Source organism: Glossina fuscipes, unplaced genomic scaffold (assembly GCF_014805625.2).
Source record: "Glossina fuscipes isolate IAEA_lab_2018 unplaced genomic scaffold, Yale_Gfus_2 0, whole genome shotgun sequence".
Taxonomy (NCBI): Eukaryota; Metazoa; Arthropoda; class Insecta; order Diptera; family Glossinidae; genus Glossina; species Glossina fuscipes.
The window spans coordinates 30,205,870-30,220,410 of NW_023998414.1; the positions used below are offsets into that span (position 1 = coordinate 30,205,870).

At 32.1% G+C, this 14,541-nt stretch overlaps 1 protein-coding gene and 2 long non-coding RNA genes across 3 annotated transcripts; 2 read left to right on the forward strand and 1 right to left on the reverse strand.

The window, feature by feature from the left end:
* Positions 1-63: 63 nt before the first annotated feature.
* On the reverse strand, positions 64-11,918 carry LOC119642607. Its single transcript, XR_005248094.1, has 3 exons — positions 11,830-11,918; positions 769-1,054; positions 64-696 (listed from the first exon to the last, which is right to left on the reverse strand). It is a non-coding gene; the product is annotated as an uncharacterized LOC119642607 (long non-coding RNA).
* LOC119642601 lies at positions 11,848-13,656 on the forward strand. The gene is made up of 3 exons (XR_005248092.1): positions 11,848-12,002; positions 12,140-12,481; positions 12,549-13,656. It is a non-coding gene; the product is annotated as an uncharacterized LOC119642601 (long non-coding RNA).
* An 11-nt stretch (positions 13,657-13,667) lies between these two features.
* Positions 13,668-14,541, forward strand: LOC119642593. The gene is made up of 2 exons (XM_038041788.1): positions 13,668-13,778; positions 13,835-14,541. The coding sequence occupies exons 1-2, from the start codon at positions 13,731-13,733 to the stop codon at positions 14,420-14,422; spliced, it is 636 nt and encodes a 211-aa protein (XP_037897716.1). The 5' UTR covers positions 13,668-13,730; the 3' UTR covers positions 14,423-14,541.

The window sequence follows — 14,541 nt, forward strand, 5'->3', positions numbered from 1 at the left end:
TTTATTTATGTTATGTTATTTATGCTATTGTTCGGTATCGAACTGCACAAGTACACGTTTGAGAAATCATGGTTTATGAATGAAGACAAGTGCATTGTCATCTACGGTTAAGTTTTTAATTAATTAAGAAATTGAAAGAGATTCGAGTTTTATGTTGCGTCTGCATATTCCCACAGAAAATCACAATTTGAAAATAGGCATGAGTTGTCTATAAGATTATCTTCAATGCAGAAATAGTTCGAATCGGGAAATTTCTCACATGTACAGAGGTTTTTAATGTTATGCGTTTAATTTAGATAAATGAGGTCGAGAAGTCGCTCTAAAACCATTGCATTTATTTGAGTAAGCAATAGTGTTCCCATTACATTGTTGCAAGTGTTTTTCTGTGTACATGTTATGTTAAAGATGTGAATTAAAAGATAGCATGCCTCTTTTAGTCATTCTTTTGTTAACGGTGATGGGTGTAAAAGAGTCGGTCTTGGACGAATATGATATTCTTACTGGTTATAATTCCAATTATTTGAAGCAATAAAGCCTTTAGCAGATATCATAGGCAAGAGTTTTCCTAAAGATTTTTCGATCCTGCAAATTGCCCTTGAATATATTGATGAGCCTATGCCAAGTTGTCTTGAGTATCGCGTACACCATTATCGCAAGTAATGTAGCATACAATAGACTTCGAATGATCCCTTTTATCTGAAATGCAGAAGAAGTGAAAGTTTTCATTAAAGTGCTTACAGAGGACTTGTATAAAAAAATAGAGTTTACAGTTAAGCCTACACCACGGTAAGCGTAACGGAAAAAGTTGCCTAGAGAGTCTAAGTGGGAGACGAGAGATCGAGCTCATTGATTATGACTCTAGTTCACTGCTAATGAGCTTAGGTGTGATACTCGCGACAGGAACCAGCCTTCTCTTCTCTAGAGAATGTAGGTTAATTAAAACGAGCCTGTCGACTCAAAAGTGAAAAGAGCTCTTCGCGACTGCCTGCTAAAATGACAAAGTGCAAATACGGCAAATTGTTTCCGAACATATGTCACCAATTCCACGTAGCACCTGAAAAGGAAGATATCAGTATCGCTTTCCTGACCACAATATTCAGCAATTGTTGACAAGTACAAAATGAATGATTTTTATATAAGCACGTCTAAGGGTCCGCAAACACTTCGCGAAAGTTCAGTTGCGTGAAAATGAAAATTTTGACAAAAAAAAAAAAAAAAAAACAAATGCCTCTAAATTATACAACAGCAGACAGTAAGACAAATTGATAGTTTTAATAAAAAACGAAAAAATAATAATATATATATGTTTATAAATAAATAGCAAGAAAAAAAAAAGAGAAAAAAAAAGAAAAAGACAACAAAGAAAGAATCACAATAGGTCAAACGTTTAACTCCACCAGTATTTATAAAATTTTGTTTTGTTTTTCAAAAAAAAAAAAAAAAACAAAAAAAAATTAAAAAAAATAAAATAAAACACGTTTCCATGCACTATAATAACAGAAATGGTTTAATGTTCTCTAAATAAAATAAACAATAATAATAATAATAACAACAACAAAAACAACATAAGCAACAACAATTCAAAAGTCTATTTTTACTGTTCTTGTGTTTTATCCAACACAATTGCCATGATTTTTCCTGACATTTAAGTTGCACAAAAGAAAAATAAAACAAAAAAAAAAAAAAAAAAAAAAAAAAAAAAATTAAGAGAAATATCTTAAGAGGAAAACTTTGTTAAAGCAAGTGTTGGGTAAACAGCGCTGAGGGTATTATGAGTAAGCAGCACTATACTATTGCGGTTGCTATCCTCAAAACCAATGAAGCAACTAACAATTGAAACTGAAATTCAAACTGATTAAATTCATACCTATACATCTACATATACATATATATATATATATATGTACATATTCTATGAAGCAAAAGTTGATTTGTATTTGCTTTATTCCGAGAATTTGACTAACAAAGGCATTTCTCGTTTCGGTTATGGATATATTTGGTCTAATGTTTCACTTTATTCGTACACATATTCGATTCATTTCGATATACTATATATGTTTGTGTGTCTGTGGCAAGTTTGCTAGTAAACATTTAGTGGAAATGACATTTAAAAAGCGCAAAAATTACAAAATATTTACAATGAAATTTATATTAAAGGTTATCTTGTGCAAAGGCGAAGAAGAAAAAGAAGAAAAAAAAGAAAAAGATGCAGCGGATTAAGAAGAAGAGGACGAAGAAAAATGTGTGTGAAACCTAAAACAGATTTCGCTTACTTGCCAAAAAAAGATTTTTTTTTATATAATTTTTTTTTTTTTTCAGTTTTTTCTTCAAAACCATTAAATTTATATAGATTTAACAGAATTTTGTTTTGTCTTATATTTTATAAAATTTTGTATGACTCTGCTATTTGACCCCGTTGCCAATCTCTTCCCATTCATAATTGATGGGCTCGTTTTTAGTTAACTTAATGAAAAAGTTTTTATAAAACTATTTAACAAAACTTAGCTTCTTCAGATTTAACAAACAATCACTGCCAAGTTGGAAATTGAAAGGAAGCTCTCTATTGTCTGTATTTTTCTGTCATAAAATGAATACGTAGGTGTTGTTGATTGTGGCTGCCATAGACAGCCATAGATATAAAATTTTTTGTCTCGATTTTCTATGAAAATCTAAAGGTGTACGTACTTACATACGTTTGCTTTGAAAACCAATGTAGGAAAAATTTACAATACAATAATAATAAGTAAGAAAATTACAGTCGGCTTGAGATGAATCTTAAATACTTCTCATTTAAGATATATATGTTTCATATGCTTTTCGCGTGCCTAACTGAAATTCTTTCTCTTATCGTGTAAGATGTTGGGATTTTCAGTTTGGTTTTCGACTATATAACACATCAAAGGCATTTAATTCCATCAATTGCATCCACTTAAGGCTATGGACAATTCCGAAGATGGTCACCTAACACATATTATTGGTAGGGCTCGTAATCCAAATTTTTTGTAGTCCGTATCCAAAGAAAAAGTTTGTGGCCCCAACAACCTGCTTTCATACTCTTTGCTACTTTGTATTAGTTACGATCCTATCACACGTACATATATATAAATTCCAGCATTTTTCTTATTCCTTGAGTTTTTTAATTTATCTCGCTTGCACGAGCGAATTATGAATTTGCATAAGAGAATTTCAAGCTTTTCACAAGAGATAAGAGGACGAATATACTGATGTAAGCTCACGTGCGCTAACTAACCGCATTTCGATTGAAAATGTCGAGTAATTTGCACAGGTGGTTGAAGCGCTCATATTAACGTAAAAATATATAATTGTATCTGACAAGTTGAGATGTCAAAAAGATACTGCGATGACAAGCAACAAATGAAAGGCAACGCCATGACAAAATTTTATATGTAACTTATTGCTTCTTCCCAGACTTCTTTCTTATGCTCACTTAGCTATCGTAGGTGTACTTCTACAACCAACTGAGATAGGTGCTTGCAGGTATATTTTTGAGCATTTTTTCACTTGAAAAGGCACTATTCGCACTTATACGGCGCGCAAGCCAAGACGTACTGCATCGGTGGGAACAAGTGGTAGTCATTAGGTAGTACTTTTGATGCATGCGGGACAGGTTACCTTTTGAGCTGCAACAGTGTACACTTGACAGCTCTTGCAACGTGCGGCCGGGCGTTGTTATACGAGAGGATGAGTTTGCTTCGGTTAATTCAATTTATTCACTTGACGTTGATAGACATCTGCGGTAATAGTCTCAATCGATCTTAGCAGCTCGTAATACACCACCCCTTGCTTGCCCTTATGACCATGAATCTTCCGCTTCGGTGTCCGCGAGGATGGCTCTCCTAAACTAGCTCACGACTTTTTGCGCTTGAGATTGTCGTAATATAGACTCACTTTCCATCGCCAGTCATATTACACACACAAAAGAAGTCTTCGTTATTTGCCTGGCAAGCAACAAAATTGCAATGTTCAAACGGTTCGAAATGGCATCTTTAATCAATTCGTATGTTAACCATTTTGCCTCTTTTTGGATCCTTCGCATCGCATCTACAAACGTCTACAAACGTCTACAAACTGTTGATTTATCAACTGTTAAGATGTTCGAACGTTCTTTGACAGTTTGAGCTGCGTTTTCGTTCAAAAAGTTTTGCATTTCATTATTTGCGAATTTGTTTTTGGTTTTCCAGGTTCTTCTTTGTGATTGGTATCACAATCGCCTCTCTTACGCCGTTGAACCAAGAATTGGGATATGCTCCATCAGCATTACCGTAAGCTTCTAACTGAAAGGTCAAAATCATTGTCATCGAATTTGATCGTTGATCGTACATTGACGCACATCCTTGATTTTGTTTGGTTCACATTGCTTTATAATTTTCCCTTATAGATATCGCTGATCGAAATACATGCAAGTATCTATTATATATAGCGTCGTTTTTTTTTTTTTTTCAATATTTCCTTAATAATTCCTTGATAATTCAAACAATAGCCTAAGAGACGAACAGATAGACAAATACAAGATATTTCACTTTGCATTTAAAAATTTATTTTCATAATTATCGAAAAAACATATATTTTTTGCGGGTTTTTCGATTCGCGATTTTCGATTTCCGAATGTCACAAACCGAATAACAAAGTGTGCATATATCCAGAAATTACCGAATATATATAAAAATATTATTGATTTTTATGGTTTCATGACGGTTTACTTAGTTTACTTTACGGTTCAATATGTATGTATAACTCCTTCTTAAGCACAGAGTTCATGTGTAGTACATGAGCTATTGTTTCATAAAAGTTGTACGATGTGTAGAAAAAGTTATGAAACGAAAAATGACTTTTTATAAGAGGCATCGAAGTATAAATTCATTGCAAGAAATACGCTTTAAAAATACATATTTATTTATATATGTATACATATAAATGGAAGATGAAGTAGTTTTCTTTATTAAATTTGTTACAGAAACGTAATAATTGTAAGCGAATTTTCTTTTATTTTTTTCTATGATTGGGTTTAGAATTGATCGCAGTGCGTAAATGCATTTGCAAAGGCCGCGTTTAAATTGTGATATATAGAATGGACTTTTCAGAAGAACAGAGATATCCATAAGTTTATTTTTATAGCTATAAATGAAAAGCAGAATTTGAACTAACTAAGCCACATATATACAATTATTTCAATATGTTTCGATTGATTAACATTTTCACTTGCAAACAAATAGCTTTATGAGCTTCAATTATTTGCTTTGTATCAGAGATACGCTAGACTCAGCTCCAGGCTGATAAAAGGCTTTTACTTACTGCATTCAACACCGGAATATCTAATCTCTTCTCTACTATCCGGGCATTGGAAATTCTAAGTGAGCTTTGTCACTGCAATCTCGACAGCCAGCAACGAGCTTCTACTTACGCCGGATATTGAACGAACAATACAAATATATTTCAGAATCATTTCAAACGTTAGGAAGGTATATTGGACACATGAGTTCCCGGAGAGATGAAGAGATGAACACACGGACAAATAGATCTTTGAAGCTCTTTTTTTTGTGGCTGGTACAACTGTTTGTCGATATTTTCTACCGTTCGCTGTCCGAGGCAAAATTTTTCCATTTTTCTCCAGATACAATAGGTTCGCCTACATAATATAAATGGAAATTTTTCCATATTTGGTGTGTGGTGAGCAAAAAACTATTTTTTTTTTTTTAATTTTAAAATCATTTCGCAAAGCAAAATCTCCGCTTAAAAAAATATCTTGGATTATTTTCAGTTGCTCTTCTCTAACCTATCTATCGCCTATCGCTATTCGATATCATTTAAAATTTTAAAGCGGGACATTTTGTATTCAGCATAAAATGAAGCAAAGAATTTCTTTTTTTGAAGATATTCGAAACGTTTGCAGTATTCTTGGCGATAAACCGACGTGAATTATATTATTGTATAACACTTGTAAGAGAGAGTAAGTCTAATCCAATTCTTGCCTTTTCATCGAAATTCTTACATTTAATCTTAATTTATTATTGAGGTTTAAGCAAACCGTCGCATTTTCTCGAAATACTTTCATTATCTTATTATATAATGCGCGATATGCGATATGTCTTTCTTATAGCTTATAGCTATATAAACTTAGTACACCATACTCTGTAAATATATAGCTTACTTGCTTATCTATATAATACATCTTTCTCATCTTTAAATTTACATATCTCTTTGCATTCACCAAGCAAACCCTAAAATCGCTTTAAACGATAATTAATTAAAGTACTTTCAACTTTAACCTAAATTTTTTCGTATTTAAAGTTATTTTTTCTTCTTCGTCTACTTTGTCTTCTTCGCTTTTATACCCATCGCCGTAATATGAGGGATATATTCAGTTTGTCAAAACGTTTGCAACGCCTCAGAGATCCCCCAAAAAAATATTTATCTTCTCGATCAGTATCAAATTCTAAATCGGTTTTAGCATGTCCGTCTGTCCGATTTTGCAATGTCTTTTGTAAACATTATTCTGGCCGGAAAAATAAACCTATCGATTTTAAATTTGGCAGAAACATTATAAATCCTTGCAGGCAAGTTGATATTGAAAATGGATTAAATCGGTAGAAGGACCGCCTACAACTATTACATAAAGTGAGGACGGACACCATTGTTTTACGAAAGGAATAAAAAATTCTTTTTTTTTTTTTTGCTCATTACTCATAAATTGCAGTAAACAAGTATCTAATAAATTGGAACGTGTTTTGGTTGGGCTCTACAAAAAAAAAAAAAAAAAAAAAATCCGCAAAACTGACCATGCCTACTTAATTTTGTAGTGTGTCATAAACAATCATTTCTTTTCAAGATCCCCTCTCATAAACTTCATAAAGTGTATAAATACTTGGCCGATTTCAAATTCGGAATGCAACTAAGCATGTCCGTCTGTCTGATTGCCGATCTGATTTGGTAGTATCTATGGTAAGCATTGTCCTATTCGCAAATCGGCGAAAGGACATACCTAAAATGCTTACACATCTACGCCACAAAAACTGTAAACGCATTTGTTTCCCGTGTTATAAGCTCGCTTATCCTAAGCTATAACAAATAGAACGACATAAATTTCATTTTTCATTCTAGAAGATAGAAAAAAAATCATCCACGCCCAATCAATCGTATAAAAATGTAATTCTTAGTTGAGATGTATGTATAGAAGATTCGGTCACGACCGAATACAATTCTTTTAATTGTTTCTTTTGTTTTTCGCTAAAAGCAAGATCAATCAAAGCAATCGTACTATTGCCACTTTGCCACTTAAAAGTTGTTATACGTTCCCATGGACAAAGGCATTGTGATATTTGTAATGAATTATCGATGATCGCTTTTTGCTGTCGATTATGTAACACACAAGTAAGAAAGCTATATTCGTCGTTTAGGGTATCTTGGCTGCTACCAACTTCCTCAAACAAGTTATTGTCAATTGTGCGCCTACATCAGTTCTTAGTCATTATCTTTTCGGAAAATGGATCATAACATATATATCAGAGTATATAAATATATAATATATCTCCCAGCGATATATGAAAATATCTTTTGTCAATTTCAAAAAATCTAGCTATTGCAATAGCTAATGTCATAGTGGTAGTGAAAGTACTTGGCGAACGCAATATGATATGGTTTCTCACTCGCCCAATATCTATAGTCGAAAATCTTATCTATTAGTTATAAGTTTCTTTTTTCTTCTTTCTTTAGCCCAAATGTATGTTTGTTAACTCTCAAAATAAATTATAATAGCATTTGTATTATCGGATCGAATTCATTATGGAAATTTGATCAAAGAGATCAAGCGATTCTGTTCATTAACTTCAGCTTTAGCGTTCAACTGTATGTCATATCCATTTTCAATTTATATTCGTGAAATTTCTTTCAACTTTTTCCACAACTTTACCAATTTTCAAATAAGTGAGATTTGGAGCGAAACCAAATCATGAAATCAATAATCGCAGTTGATATTATCCTGGAATGTTATAAGTGCGCTGGCAATTAATCATAAGCAAATATCAAATTCATTTTGTGACTTTCATTCTGTTGCTCCGAGCTGTAGTTACAAATTTCCGGACCTGAGAAGAATTCTCAAATTGTTGATGAGCAGACAATATAAACAATTTTTCTTATTAAAATAAAAAAAATACATCCGCCTGAGTGGCCGAGTAGGCAAGAGTCTCGACTAGCAACTCATTGGTCGTGAGTTCAAATCTCAAGTGCGGTAGAGTTTTTAATAAAAGCCGAAAGCCTTAGATGCTAGTGCTTTAAGACTTTAGTCTTAGAATTTATTCTCTGGCTAAGTTTATAATAATAATAATAATAATAATAATAATAATAATAATAATGATAAATTAAAATATAAAACGATGAAAGAAGAGATGCTTGCAATATCTTTACACGATTATATGCATTATTTGTGTGTGTGTGTGTGTGTGTGTGTGTATGTGAAAACTTTCTAAAACCCTTCATCAGTTTATTGACAAAATAGATTGTCGCAGTTTAAGGGACAATCAAAGCCACTTTGCCATCTTGAAATTGAATTTTTCAAAGGAATTTTGTAGGTTTCCCAAAATATTGCTACCGAATGCTGATATAGGCATAACATAAAAATAGTGTCGGCTTAAAAAAGGTTTGTTTTTTCTTCTTTTTTTTTTTTTTTGTTTACCAATTTATATATACTGATTTGGTTCTCGGATCGTATTAGAAAATGTGAAGGTAATAATTATTTGTTTCCAATGCACTCAACTGTCAGTTCCAAGAGCTGTAAAATTGCTTGTGCGAAATCGGATGAAATTGATTTCATTTTATGATTTTCATAGCCCAACCGTAGTGAAGCTAAGGCTGGAAAGAATAATTGTAAGGTCGCAATATCAACGTTGACGTTTGCAGAAGAAAGCTTCAGAGATCCCAGCATCAAATTGTGAATCATAATTAGATGTGTCCGTGCAATAAATATTTATTTATGTCTTTCACAGAGGAACCAAAAACAAAAAAATTATAGCGGATGGCTATAACCCTATCATTCATAAATGCGATATGCAGATGAAATTTAACTAAAAAGAAAGCTTTTGTTTTTAGGGCATTTAAGATTTATTGCTTAATTTTCTTACGGGCTCTTTTTAAATGGCCTAAATTTAAAATTAAATGCACGAATTATTATTATTTGATGAAAAATGATTTCGAATAAATAAATTAATAAAATTGACCTCATAGTAATGCACATTTGAAACGCAGATGTAATAAAACTTGTTTGCATTTGCATGTTAAACGCAATTTAATGAAATAAATTCCGTTAACTATTACTACTATTAATTATTTAAAAAAAACAAAAAACAAAAATAAAAAATAAAAAGGAAAACAAAAGACTTAATTAAAAACACAAGGTAAACGTAGAAGAGAGTTTTTGATTTCATTTTTTTTTTCTTTTTTTTTGTGTGTTTTTTTTTTTTTTTTACTATGCAACATGAAAAAAAGATGCGTGTGCTTTGGTGTACGCAGCGTATGCAAATTGCCTTAAACGAAAACATCGTCATCATCATTATCATCATCATCATCATTATCATGAAAACAACTTTGATTTGGATGTTGTTAACAAACAACAAATCAAGAAAAATATACATATGCAATGCAACTGATACTTAAGCTAACATTGCCGATTATTTATGGTCATGTCTACTTATGTTTATGTTTTTCATTAATATGTATGCGTATGCGTATGCGAAGAGAGCGAGAGAAAATGAAATCATTTTCCGGATTTCTACGTAACAACCTTATATGCATACGTACGTATCTTATATACATGTGTTCGCAAGCAATTTTCAATTTTTCAAATCATCGCGTATCGAAAAATTTTCTCCTCATTTTTTTTTTCTCTTGTATTCATTTATTTATTTATTTATTTATTTATTTATTTATTCTTGTTTTTTGTTACTTACATATTTTGTTTGTTGCGTTTCAATCACGTAACAGGAAATCAATACAACGAATAAACAAACAACTAAACGTAGATAATTTTCTTTTTATTTATTTGTTATTTATTTATTTGTTTATTTTTCTTTTTAAATTCAAGCTTTTTGCATTTTTTTCTACATACAATAGTTTATGATATGAAAGCCGGTTTTTTTTTTTTTTTTTTTTTTTGTACCTAATTAAAGCGAATAATACCGTATATTCGTATTAATCGCATCGTTACATATGTGACGCTCGCAAAATGTTACCTTATAATTGCCTATAAATGTCTATAGCATTGCTTTAGTATTTCTCAGGAAAACAATTTAGCTTTCATTACAAAAACTCATAAGTAATGGATCTTTGAAAATTCGCTTTGAACTCTTGATGCATTAAAGTTTTTTTTATCATTCTGTTAAAGCTTAAAAAAAAAAAAAAAAAAAATCCATTAGCATTGTCTAGCAATAAGATGTTGGGGAATTTTTTTTTTCGTTCACGCAAATCACTGAGTGATAAGAAGAACAATTAGTTCGTATGATGCACTTCTTGAACAAATAATATCAACGAATCAGTTAACGTGAATAATTATATTTTTAATGATCAGTCACGCGGTGACGGCCAGAAAGAAGAAGATGTGAAGAAAGGCAATGACAGGGAGGAAGGAGGGGGCAGCCTAGCGGGTCTGTTGTTCAATTAGTAACTATTATGCCTTTATTGACTGAACACTCATCACTACAGTTACGCCCTTGGTAAACTCTACCGCAGAGAAAGATTTGAACCCGTAAATACTGACTTGTTACTCGCACTGTAGTTTTTTTTTCTTTTTTTTTTTTTCTTTTGCTCTAAAGCAAAAGGCAGATGAACTTCTGCAATTATTACAACTCCTTTTTCTTGGCCTTTAACGTGAGGTACCTTTAGATAAGATATTAGCCCAAATCTTTGTAATCTCTTTCAAAGTAAAAACAAATTATTTGTTTTTTATTTATTTTTCTTAGTCGCGAAAGATAAAGAAAACAGTTGAGCTGCTTAAATAGATACACAATGTTTATGATGTTGAATGCGTCGCAGAAGTTAAGCTCCGTAGATTGTAGAGATTTTCTATTTAAAAAATCTTGACTTTCTATTCGATCAAATGTATAGGTTGATAGCAGGCCAATTAGTTCGGTCATGAGAAAATCTTATCATTTAACACATTCATGGCTAGGGAAAATTGCTGTGATTAACAAAAAACAGAACAGACAGGTGTGGTAAATTCCAAGGTTAGTTAGTAGATCATATATGCAACGAATGCTATAACATTCACGACAATGTAGATCAAATGTTTCATTTAGTATGACGGGAATGCTATAGCATCATTTATATAAGCGAAAACATGCACGAAAGGGATAGTGGAGGAAACCTAAAGAGTCAGTTAATCAATACTTCGGCAAATACAATAATTTAAAATCTCTATGTTTATCTACAATTAAATGAAAAATATTTAACTTTGAAATTTTTATGTTATAGCATTCAATCCATTTCATGTCTATGAACGTGTTAAGATGTTTCCAGCTCATTAAAAAGCTTTCTATGCATAGAAAAGACTTTCGTTTAAGACAATGCTCTCATATGTAGTTTTTCTTTAAACGAAATTATTTTGAATTTAATGATACCCAATAAAACGGCATTCAATTGTTACCCAGGCATGATGAAACAAAACAAACTGCACTGAACGATGATTTTCATTAAAAAAAAAAAAAAAATAAAAATAAAAATATAAAGCTTAAATCATCAGTTTGATGTCGATGTCATCGTCAGCTGATAAAGCTGATAGTAGCAATCGAAGAAAAACAACGAATCAATATGACATTACAAGACCTTTCACATCTACATAGCGAAATACGCAATTCTTTTCGAAAAGTTATAAAAAGTTATACACGATTAAAATCTAAACTTGGCTACAGTTTACGCACGCTCAACAACCACTAAGTTCTATTTCACATTAACAAATTTTAAAAAATGAAATAATAAAATTAAAATACTGCTATCAGGTACAGTTTGCGTACTGCCTTTGGAAAGCTATAATAAATAAAACTTACTTTCCTAAAAATGATCAATTAATTCTGATTTGTTTAAAAAAACCAAAAAAAAAAAAAGGATTAATGAAAAAGAGAAATCATTTTTTTAGGCGTACTATTAGTGAGTGATTAAATCATTTACTTGATAAGCAGCTTTTTTATACCCATCGCCGAAGGATGAGGGGTACATTTATTTTGTCAAAACGTTTGCAACGCCCAGAAATAAGCTTGAGAAATCCAATAAATTATACAAATTCGTGATCGGCGTCAAATTTCGAGTCGATTAAAATTGTCCGTCTATACGCTCGATTCGAAGTGGGTGAGAATTCGGCACTCATGGGATATGGGTGACAATGAATGAAACATAGGCTTGCCGCTACACTCCAGGCGTAAGACGGCTGTCAGTCGACTACGGAGCAACCAACCAAAGTTGTCCGAAACGACCCGAACAGGTAGTGTCACTAAAAATAGGTGTAACTTGCAAATAAGTAGTTGAAATATCATGAAATTTGTACTTAGATCGCCTGAAGGTCATTACTACACTGAAATCAGATATATTTGTGTTCACAGTGTTGCCATACCTGCGTCAGATGGGAGAGTTATTGAGTGATGTGATTTGTTAGCACATGTGGAATCCATTTTCTACGTAACCTCTAAAATCTTCTGAAGCGTAAGCGATAGCACCTTATGGTGCTAACTAGAAAAATTTAAAAATCCTAAATGAATATTGCGAGTTTGCTTCACTAAAAAAAGTAAACTAAGTCTAAACATTATAGGACTTTTTTTTTAATGAATGCCAATTTTATTATTTAATCCGACATCTAAGCCAAAAACTTGTGATTGTTATTATAATTTGAAAATGTTAAAAAAGTTCAGAAATATTTACAATATTTAACTTGTCCACCAATCTAATGTATGCGCTATAGCGAATATGGAAACAATATTTGTGATCTTAATTTATTAATTCTCTATATGTCGTACTTGCGTTGCGAAGTGAACCCCTATAATGAATTACTGTACAATTGAAAATTGCTATCATCAGTAATTTTTGGAATGATTAAAGTTCCTTTTTGCAAGCATTTTTACAGTACATGCTCTCGTGGTGGCCTTTAAAAACCTTTTGCGAGACACACTCAGGTAATTCTGGACTTTATTATGAATTCTTATCAGCTCATCATTATATTTTTTTACATTTAAAAACCAATAACCATATTATGGTTGGGCAAGGACGATCCTTAAACATCCTACATCACTTGGTTTATATTTTTTTATTTACTTTCGGATAAAGGCATAGTTTTCAGGAAGGGAGGGCGCCCAAGACATAAATTCAATCATCGCTAAATTTGTTCGTAAAATTTCGTGAAAATAACTCAAAAGTGGCGGCTTGTTGATTGAACGCAAAAACGTACGATCAGACATCAAACGAATAAACAGACCGGCAAATAAATAGACAGACGGAGAGACGGAGAGAAAGTTAAACTGATGCACAATATGATCGAGAATCGTTCAGTATTATGCCAGTTTGGTATGTCCTTTAAGTTTTTCTAGGTTTTACCCATACAATCGCAAAAACTTAACATACACTAAACTGCAGCTGGCTCAGGGTATAAATATTCAAATGGAAACGTTTTGTGCACAAAAACACTCAGTTGTGCTTCAGTACTTTAAACGCGTAGTAGTCCAGAAAACAAAGGCAAAACAATGAAAGTCTATTTTATTAATTGTTTGATTTTAATCTTGACAGTTCAGGTAAGTGGTAAAGAGATGTTATAGGAAAATAATCTAAACAATGAAAAATTTTTTAGAATTATTTGGCCAGTCCGGTCCCAGATACGGATAGTACCGACAAAGAGCAACTGAACGAGCACAATAAGTTATTCGAGTTAACCTTAGATAAGTTCGTCGCATTTAATGCGGACCTCGGTGAGATCTGTGACGAATACAGGTCTAAGGCTTTCAAAGAATTAGAGAAAAATAACGATTTAAAAGATAAAGAGTTAATGGACAGAGAGCACGAAAAATATCTTAAATCTCTTGAAAAGCTGAAAGAAGCGAAAACCACCGAAGACAAACTTATGGAAGTAGCTAAGTTGCAAAGAGAAATTATTTACTCTGCCAAACATGTAGAGGATCCAAATGCTGATGAAGAGACTAAAAGACTCATTGAAAAATATCACGTCACAGATTTCTTGGAAAAACTTTACGCGTTTTATTTTGAGTTTTATAAGGGATTCGAAGAGGCCTATGAGGAGTATATCAGCGAACTGAATGAAACTCAAAAGGAAGAGCAGAAAGAATTACTTAAGTGGCATGAAGACTTTCACGAAGAAAAGAAATGTGTAGAAAAGACCGAAAAATTTTTGCAATTCTTCAGCATTTTTTACGATGAATAATCGTTTGACCTTCATTATATTAATGAATGGAAAATTTTTCTTCCAAACTTATGCAAAGGTTTCGTCGTTATCATTTAAATCAAAATAAACTTACACCTAATTGCAAATACTAAACCATA

Excerpts from the sequence above, each read along its gene's own strand:
- LOC119642593 (XM_038041788.1), top strand. The coding sequence starts at position 13,731 with ATGAAAGTCTATTTTATTAATTGTTTGATTTTAATCTTGACAGTTCAG. Across the intron at positions 13,779-13,834 it reads TTTTAATCTTGACAGTTCAG|AATTATTTGGCCAGTCCGGT; the intron begins GTAAGTGGTAAA and ends AAAATTTTTTAG.